Genomic DNA, 10,196 nt, shown 5'->3' on the forward strand with positions numbered 1-10,196 from the left:
GGAGAACCTGGAGAACCTGGCTGGAGAACCTAGCAAGAGAACATGGACACAGGACCTGGCTGGAGATCCTAGACAGAACTTGGCTGGAGAACTGGCTACAGAACCTGGCTATGATGATCACCTGAACGCTGCCTCTGTGTCATTCCTTCTTCACCAACTCCGTCCACACCTTTGGGGACCTCTGGATCTGCTGGGGTTAGACCCCAGCAGGACCTGCTTGGGTCTGGCCGAATTAGGACTGAGCAAGATGGGCCGGACACACCCTGGAGCCCTTCCGTGGTCCCTCCCGAGTTGGCCAACCTCTGCATCCCTCCCCGGCCCTGATCGTGCACTGGTGGGGTCCCTCGGCCTGGCACAATCTGGGACCCCTCCCCTGAGTGCATGAATTTTATGCACCGGTCCTCTAGTTAGAAACACAGTAGGTCCTCGGGTTATGTCAGAGATCCGTTTCTATAGTGCGACGTAATGCAATTTTCGCCATAAGGCGGAACCCACCTACATAAGCACCTACGTCACTCACATGGAGCACATACACAACAGTAATGAAGTGAAACAGTAAAAATAATTTAAAAGAAAGATAATTCCTGACCATTATTTGTGGTACATAAATAATAAAAAACATACGTCGAAATGACAGAACTTTTTTATATATATAAATAAATAGGAGATGGCCACATAAACATGAAACAACGTACGTCAAGTTCAACATAACCCGAGGACTGTCTGTAAAGTGAATCTGCCTACATGTAGGAACCACCTGACTGCCATGATCAGCTTAGCATTGTCAATCCTATTTAATGTCTTGGTGTACTCAGCATGTAGGTGGCTATCTGTTATGGCAGGTGCAGAGAAGCAGAAGGGTAACCAAATAAAAATATTTATGATGTATTTTCTCTGTTAGAAGGAGCTAGTCAATAGTGTATGTAGTTCTTTTAATTAAATTGGAAATTAAACTATTGGTTAACTGCTGAATCTCCCTCCCCCCATAATTATCATAAAATCATTTTGTGAATCATGCTATTATTTTTGTTTACTTTTAGTTGATGCTGATGAAATTAAAAGGCTAGGAAAGAGATTTAAGAAGCTTGATTTGGACAATTCTGGTTCTTTGAGTGTGGAAGAGTTCATGTCTCTGCCGGAGTTACAACAGAATCCTTTAGTACAGCGAGTAATAGATATATTCGACACAGATGGGAATGGAGAAGTAGACTTTAAAGGTAAGAAAATAGTTTTTAATACAAGTTAGAGTCTTAAAAGCTCTATGTACAAAAATGTTTGAAAACTTTTAGCTTTTCTTAAATGCCTTTATATTATTGGTACTTTTATAATAATACAGTATGTTAAAATCTTAAAATCTGTTGTATATGAACCTTAATGAACTAAAAATCATTTACATTTTGGTTCATAAAGGATCAAATTGTTCTCATAAGATATTTAATGAGATTTAGTATTTTCTTTGTTTTTAGAAAATTAGTCTCACATGAGGGAAACTTATCACATTAGAAGCTGCATTTTTTTAAACCTTTTTTACAGAATGAGACTTATATCAAGTCAGCAGTAAAAAATAAACTGTAGTAATAAGCATATGGATATTATCATAAAATAATTTAATTAATCTAGATTTCACAAAAACATTTGGCAGTGCTTTTGCTGATATTAACATCATGCATAATTTTATACTTGATTCTATACTTTAAAGTAAATAAACATTTCATTTCACTGTATATAATCTTTTTTTAAAAGCCCTTTTTAATAGTCATGTTAAAAGAAGAAAGAGTTAAATAGTTGGTGAATAAGTTTTTGAATGTTATGCTCTGTGGTACTCAGAGAAACTTCAGGTTCAAATTTTTAAAAAATTAGAAATTATATGTTGAAGTTTCAAGTTTCGCATTTTCCATCTTAACCATTGCTAAGTAATATTTTCTTTTGCAGCAAGAATATATCCTTTTGTGGATATGTAAGTTTTTTGAATATGTATTGTTCTATATAAAAAGTTGAAACTTCAGATTTGTAAATGTTTTCTATTCTTATTCAGAATTCATTGAGGGAGTCTCTCAGTTCAGTGTCAAAGGCGATAAGGAGCAGAAGTTGAGGTGTAAGTATTTTTCTTCGCTAAGGTATTCTCTCTCTTATACCAGTACTACCCCATACTGCATTATAAACTCCTTTTAAAATAGTCTAAAAAATAACTTTTATTCTCAATCCTTAGTAGATATAATAGAAATTTTACATTCTGGAGAAAATCCTTTAGGACGGTGGTTCTCAACCTTCTGGCCCTTTTAGTACAGTTTCTCATGTTGTGACCCAACCATAAAATTATTCTTGTTGCTACTTCATAACTATAATGTTGCTACTGTTATGAATCGTCATGTAAATATCTGATATGCAGGATGGTCTTAGGCGACCCCTGTGAAAAGGTCGTTTGACCGCCAAAGGGGTCGTGACTCTCAGGTTGAGAACCGCTGCTTTAGGACATTTACAACTAGTACTTTTTAACAGTGTGTCGTCACTTTTTAATTGGATAGAAGGAAAGTAGAATTCTCTGCTATTGAAAATAACCATATAAATGACATATTTTGAATAAGAGATTTTTTTTAAATGAAAGTGTGTGTGAGTAGGTTAATTTAGTTTACACATACTGTTTTTAGCAATATTTAGCCAGAAGTCCATTATTTTGGTTTATGTAGTCAGCCTCTATTACAGTGAACTTCTGATACCTTTTTAAATTACTCAACTCTTAACTAGGGAGACAGTTTATTCAATAACATTTCTCTGAAGCACAGGACATATGCAGGCATCCTTTGCAAATGAACTCTTGATTCATTTTTACAGAATGAGAGTTACAGTAAGAGCAAGTGCTATCTTTTGTTGAGCTTTTACTATGTATCAGACACTTCTAAGCAGTTTACATGTGTTATTTCATTCAGTACTCTGAAGAACCTAGGAGGTAGGAACTGTTTTTAGCCTCAATTTTATATGTACAGAAACTAAACGCTTATTGGTAAGGTTAAATAAGTTACCTTAGACCAGTGGTCGGCAAACCGTGGCTTGCGAGCCACATGTGCTCTTCCACAAAATACCACATGGAGGCGCGCACGTACAGTGCGATTGAAACTTCGTGGCCCATGCGCAGAAGTCAGTTTTCGGCCTGGGCGAGTCTATTTTGAAGAAGTGGGGTGTCAGTCGGGAGACGCGGCGCAGGCGGGCCACGGGATACGCAGCGCCGGGGAAGCACGCGCGATTCATGCACGAGTTGAGTGAGCCAGTCAGTCAGCAGTCTCATTGTGCAGTGGTTAGTGCTAGTCGCGTCCACAAATTGCACGTGGGTGACAAAAGTACCTACTCGAAGAATAAAGTTACCTATATTTTTCCAACCAGCTGCAAATCCTATAGGTACTTTTGTCATCATTTTAAGAATTGTAATTATTTTGTGTTGGTGGCTTTATTATTATAAAATGAACCATTTTTTTAGGTACCCTGTTTGACATGGCTACAAAGAAGAAGCAAACTACCTATATAGTTTAAGTTTAAAAAATTTAGCTCTCAAAGGAAATTTCAATCATTGTACTGTTGATATTTGGCTCTGTTGACTAATGAGTTTGCCAACCACTGCCCTAGACTATACTAATTGGCCCAAGCACCCTTGATTCCATTGCCAACACTCTTAACCAGTTTGTTAAACTGCACTGAAGGGCAACATCTGTGTGTAGAAAGAAGCCGTCCTCATAGTTACAATTCTAGATGTTTGGCAACTTAACAGTTTTTTTTTCATTGAAAATATTCCCTTATGATTGCCTTATACTTGTCATTGATTTTTTCCTCACTCTTTTTTAGTTGCTTTCCGTATCTATGACATGGATAAAGATGGCTATATTTCCAATGGGGAACTCTTCCAGGTGCTGAAGATGATGGTGGGGAACAATCTGAAAGATACTCAGTTACAGCAAATTGTAGACAAAACCATAATAAATGCAGATAAGGATGGAGATGGAAGAATATCCTTTGAAGAATTCTGTGCTGTAAGTACACAAGATCTGATTCTTCTTTAGTTTTGAAAACATTTTAAAAACCCTTAATAGAGAATTCCTTGTAGTTATTTTGCCTAATTGCCCCCATTCAAAGTTTTGAAGTGTTTTTGTTGTAGTTGTTAGTGAATAACAATGTATTCTCAAGAATTAATACGGGGATGGGTAAAAGAAGGTTTACAGTTGTATGGAAAATAATTAACAAATAATAATACAAGAATAAACTCTGTGTTTTATGTAGTCACAACTATAAACTTACTTTTGGCCACCCCAGTATTCTCAGTGATTGATAACATGCCATAAGACAGATACTAGTAACTTTTTCTAATTGTTGGTAGCTCCTCAAATTACAATTTAGGTTTTTTTGAGGTTCATTTAAAAATAAACATGCTTCAAAATCCATTTTTTGGGAAATACGTGTTCATGACTTTCAGCTAGAATCCAGAAGCTTGATTTCATGAGGGCAACAGAGATGGAGGCCCTGTCCATCTTAAACTCACCAATTAGGCAATGTAAAAGGTGATTCCCTGCCCCTTCCATTTCCACACTATTTAATGGGTAGTTCCTATGTTTAGGGGCAAGGGCTGTACAGAGGTGAGGACTACAGGTAGGGGAGCCCTAGAAAACTAGGTCTAGGTTGAGATGGGCAACAGTTCAGCTTCCACCTTACTGCTTTTCTTCAGTAGATCCTGAGATTTGCCACCACTCATTGCTTCTAAGTAGGCTTCTCTTCTCCACTTCTAATGCAGAGATGTTAGCTTTTTTGTTATAACTGCAAGCTAGAGATAATAGTGAACCCAGAAGAATGACAAAGGTAAAAAAGTTCTGAAGTTTTTCAGAGAGACTGGATGCTTTTATAGGAAGGTATTTCTTCTCCCTTTCTTTCCATTTTTTATTTAGACCACACAAGGAAAAATAAATAACTTTGGTTGTATGTTATGTAAGGACTGAAGTAGCTGTTTGTCTTTAAGTAGAGGTTCACACTATCCTTTGCCATCTCAAGAGAATACTATCTTTGCATTTCGTCTCAAAAAGTAGGGTAGTGCTCTAATTAAAGAACAGGCTGGGTCTTTTTGGAAGTGTTAGACTTGAGATTTTGAACTCTTGCCAGGTGGTACTGCTACAGGTGTTTGCTATCCCTTCACCATTGCCAAAGATCACCGTGGATTGGCCTCTGATTGAGTAGAACATGAAATCAGGTTGGTAGTGGCATCATAGAGAGCAGCCTGACCTATGACCTAAGAGGTCCCCGATTCCATTCTGTCAGAGTACATGCCCAGGTGCAGGCTCGATCCCCCCAGTAACGGGTGTGCAGGAGGCTGCCAATCAATGTTTTCTCTTTATTGATGTTTCTCTCGTTTCTAACTCTCTCTCCCTCTCCCTTCCTCACTCTCTAATCAATAAAAACCTTTTTAAAAAATGTAACTTAAAATTACATATAAGTTACCTGTGGTGGAAGGAAATTATAGTTTTAGTTATAGAAATACTATTTACACTGAAGACATAGCTAAACTTTGAGTTAATTTTCCAGTATTTTTGATAAATTGCTTTTATTTGTGTTTTTGAGGGGTATAGGCCAGGAATGGAGAAAAATGTTTATTTTGTGTTTTAAAACAACCTTTCTGAACATTGATCAAACCCATAATTTTGGCTTCATTGAGTAATCTTTGTATTCTGATTTCTCAAGCAATGACAGTAAAAGATGTGAGAAAAGCTATTTTAAAAGACTATATACACTGTATGTATCTACTTTAAAATTTTCAGAATACTTAATATATACAAATAAAATTTGTAAATAATTAGTGACAAGATTAAAGTTGGTGGATTTAACATCTGTTTTCAATGTTGCTTCCTCTCAAAACTCCAATGAAATTAAATGAATTAAGAAGAAAACGTTATGAATTCCCAGGGACAAAGTGAACAGCAGAGAGGATAGCAGCTAGATTTGGCAACTTATAAGTGAGTAAACTGATTTAGCAGACAGGAGAAAGTATGAATTCTAAGCTGTCAGCTTGGAAAGCTGAGAAGCAACCTGGTATATAATGCAAACAGGGCCAGAAATTGGTGTCACAAGATGACTGTAAGTAGGGGTAAAAGGTGACTGTAAGGTGAGGTTCAAAACAGGAAAACTGCGTAAAGTTTAAGAAGAAATTAGAACACTAGATCTGCTTCCCCACTCTGTTCAGACTCTTGTGCCCTTTAAGTGGGAGATTGGAGAGGGTGAAATAGAGTCTTTAGGCAGGGAAACAGAAGACATAGATGAGGGGTTTTTTCTGGGTTTATATGTTGAGGTGTTAGGTGAAGATAAACATATTTGCATTTTGACAACTCCAGCCTTCTTCCTGACCAGGCTCCCTGCCAACTAGACATATTCTCCAGTCAAGAGAGGAAAAATTCTTAGAGAAATCTGATCTTCCCAAAGCAGATCACTCAGTGTACCCATAATCAATAGCCCCACCATGTACATGAAGTTCCAGTGCCCTTTCTACAGGAGCAGAGAGCCAAGGGTCACCAGACATGAGAGGAAAACTTCTAATACAAAATATAAAGATGAAGCCAAGCCCCAAAATGAAGCTTGGAAAAACTTTTTTTATGAAAATCTGTCATTATCCTCAGGGACATGATATATTGAATCATTGAAACAAAAACTGCATAATATTTACAAGAGCTCTTGAAAATTTAAATTCAGAGATTCATTTAAAGAAATTTAACACCTAATTGCCAGGTGTTCCAGAAAGAAAATGGAGGGAAGGAACTCATCAAAAATGAATCAAGGATAATGAATCAAAAGTAATGAGTTTCCTGACTGAAAGGACTCACTAAAAAGTACATAGCATAGTATACAAAAATAATCTGGACCGAGGCACATTGTCATGAATTTTTAAAACAATGGATACAGAGAAGTGGTTCTACAAATTTCCAAAGAGCTGGGGTGCTGGGGTGCTGGGGTCGGGGAGGAGCTTTGTACAAAGACTCAAGAATCATAGTGCCAATTTCTCAGTAGCAAATTAGAAACTAGAAGACAATGGAGCATTGCCTTCACAATTCTGGGGAATAGTTATTTCAAAACTATAATTATCTACAAACTCAAACTACATGGAAGAATAAAGACATTTTCAGGTGTGGAAGGCCTCTCTTTTTGGCAAACTACTGGAGGATGTGCTCCCAGTGAAGTAAAATTGTAAATCAAAAAAGAAATAATGTGGGGTCCAGGAAACATAGGGTCCAACATGAGAAAGAAGGAAATCTCTAGGATGGTGAAGGGAGATTCAGAGATGGCGGGCCTGGATTGCAGCAGGTTGGAAAGTTTTGGGAGTGACCTAATGACAATAAAATTGATAGAATTACGTAATATAGTTGAATGTATTTAGAACAAAAAGTTTGAGATTGAATTAATGATAAATGCATGGAAAACCCAACAGAGGAAAAGAGCAGATAATTACTAACTGTAGCAAAACAAATGTTGGGGGGGGGGGTTACAGTATGCCCCTCTGTTGTAAATAGTATTACATAGTGATAATTAAAATGAGTTTCTGTCTAGTCAAAATAAGGAGGTGGGAAGTATTATATGGGGTAGGAGATAGACGGGAGTGGTTTGTGAGAAAGAGCTAAATCTTCTGTGCTAGGAAGTCAATGAATAATGCTTATAACTTCAAATACAATAAAAGACAATGTAGGAATGTTTGCATAGCAGAAGTTGTAGAACTGATTGATTTTAACATTTATTATTCAGGTAAACATTTTTTAATCAGTAAGTTTAAGTTAAAAATTAATACAGATGTCACTATAAATGGCAAATGAATTAATCTCACAAACATAATGTTGAGTGAAACAAGCCAGACAAGAAAGAGATTTGATTTGTAAAAGTATAAATACTTCTTATAAATAGTATACTTTTTTAAAAGTAATGTATAAAAGACCCAACTAAAACATGGTGGTAAAGGCATGAGAGTGGCTAGCTACCTCTCTGGTGGGGCAGGAGGAGGGAGATGGCTGGTGCAGGACGGGGGTTGATTCTCAGCGTAGTGATCTGGATGCTGGTTACTTGGGTGTTTACTCTGGGAAAAGTCATCAAAGTATGAACATTTATGACAACGCACTTTCTATGTAGGGTATACTTAATAAAGTTTATTCCCCAAATAATCAGATAATTACATGATTAGATTTCCATGTTAGTATTAACTGAGATGTCTATAAGAATTTCATGTATATTTGATTCCATGGTAAAATGTGCAGAAAACCTTACTTGGTACTTTTTAATTTTTCTAAAATAGACTGAGGGTGAAGCCCGTATTTGGTTTTCGAGCACAACTTTTATGGTAACATTTGGTGATCATTTACTGTTAAACTACTAAGGGTGGATAGGGGTCAGCAAAGTACAGAATGGACCAAATCCTGCCTATGACCTACTGTGTGCATCTTTGAGCTAAAAATGTTTTTGTTTTGATTCGTTTTGGGGTTTTTCTTTTGCACTTTTAAGGGAAAAAAGAAAATGCAAGAGAAACTATATATGGTCTACAAAGCCTAAAATATTTACTATCTGGCCCCTTACGGAGTAAGTTTGCCCACACTCCTGAAAGAAAGAAGCCATGAAAATTCTAACTAGAGGCAATGTAACTTCAACAAAAGAAAAAACACAGCTTCTGAAAATGGTTAAAATAGTATGTTTTTATATTATAGTTTTAATAAAGTGCTTAGACTAGTAAAAAGGAATTTCTCCAACATGGCTAAGCTTGATTTGTTCCATTGCAGGTTGTAGGTGGCCTAGATATCCACAAAAAGATGGTGGTAGATGTGTGACTCTTTTTTAAAGAGTACCACCCAACACTTTTGCTTTCTTCTCCATCTCTGAAGATCTGCTCAAGACGTCCAGCAATGCTCTCTGTGTATTTAAATGGAAGTATTTTTCTCTGTGAAGCCACATTTTCCAACATGAGCCTCATGAAGCCAACTAAGTGTTATTGAACTCTTATTCTCTCAATAACTCCGTGTAGCACTTTAAAGTCTGAAGGACAGCAACATGAAAAGAGCATATCAATGTGGTGAAGAAAGGGAAGGGGTTGGCTTTTTAATTTATTTTTCTTCATCTTTTATAACAAAGTATCTATATATACATATGTAAATATTTATATATAGATATATGTAGCTTTCTATATGTGTAATAGGTTGGCTTTAATTTAATATACTTGATTCAGAAACAAAATGATAGAGTACAAAAGTGCCAAGCAGAACATAAAACATCCTTACTTTGATTTCACACAGTTTTTTATATAGGTAGAAGATTGTACAATTTGAGCCGGGTGTTAGGCCAGCTACTTTCTTTCCTGTGCTTTTCTCCTTTGAGAGATTGACAAAGCATTTGTTAACGTCCTATTATTTACCTTAAGTACATTTTTGTAACAAAGGAGTTTGTAACTTTATTTATACCTATGAATATATTTCCAGGGACTGTGTCTCATTGCTGAGCAGCTTTTATTACATCTTTGCTTGAGGAGAAAGCATAGTCAGTGCTACTGCCAAGAGCTTGTTCTTGTGTTCGTATAGTGCCTGCACAAAGCTTGCGGCTGCTTCATTCTGTTACTTCATAACTGGGAGCCATTACATTTATTAAATGTCCCTGAGTACATGTAAGTTTCAGTTGTGATTTCATACATAAAGGCCAGAAGCTATGTGAGGCAATCATAATTTATCTTTGACATTACTTAATGAAGAGTACCTGAAGTAATCACGTAACTGCATATCCATTTGTTTTATTATGTGGGTGAATAACTTGTAATTAAACCTAAGTTTGAACTGCAAACTTCCCCTCTGTGTTTCAAAAGACTTGCAGCTAATTTGAAACTTGGGTGATATTTAAATTGCATGTATGTATCTAAACACCCAACGTATATTTGTGACTTAAATGGGAGAAATCTTACTCATGTGTATGCCACAGAAGAGAAAGTTTTTATCCAAATTTATACCTCTTAAATTTCTTTACCATAAGGCATAAAGAGTGCATGAAAATTTTCTTCCTTGATTTGCTCATATTTGTAATGGGTAACTTAATTTGTGTGATATAAAAGTAGTATATCATGTTCCACCACTTGTTATTGTCCCTTCCCTTTTCTGCAAAGGTACTGTTGGCTGGAAGAACACGTTACGGCTAGCTTTCTAGGACAGTAGTCTTTC

The 10,196-nt window shown here is 36.4% G+C and overlaps 1 protein-coding gene across 1 annotated transcript in view; it reads left to right on the forward strand.

Annotated features, from left to right (window-relative positions):
• PPP3R1 (protein phosphatase 3 regulatory subunit B, alpha) overlaps positions 1–10,196 on the forward strand; it is a 27,115-nt gene that overhangs the window by 16,219 nt on the left and 700 nt on the right. Inside the window, exons 2-5 of the mRNA XM_006778520.2 lie at positions 1,041–1,217; positions 2,036–2,095; positions 3,835–4,019; positions 8,778–10,196. The exon at positions 8,778–10,196 is cut by the window's right edge and continues 700 nt beyond it. Of these exons, the coding sequence (XP_006778583.1) occupies positions 1,041–1,217; positions 2,036–2,095; positions 3,835–4,019; positions 8,778–8,825 (470 nt within the window). The 3' untranslated portion in view covers positions 8,826–10,196. The remainder of the gene's footprint in view (positions 1–1,040; positions 1,218–2,035; positions 2,096–3,834; positions 4,020–8,777) is intronic.

Source organism: Myotis davidii, unplaced genomic scaffold (assembly GCF_000327345.1).
Source record: "Myotis davidii unplaced genomic scaffold, ASM32734v1 scaffold6, whole genome shotgun sequence".
Classification (NCBI taxonomy): Eukaryota; Metazoa; Chordata; class Mammalia; order Chiroptera; family Vespertilionidae; genus Myotis; species Myotis davidii.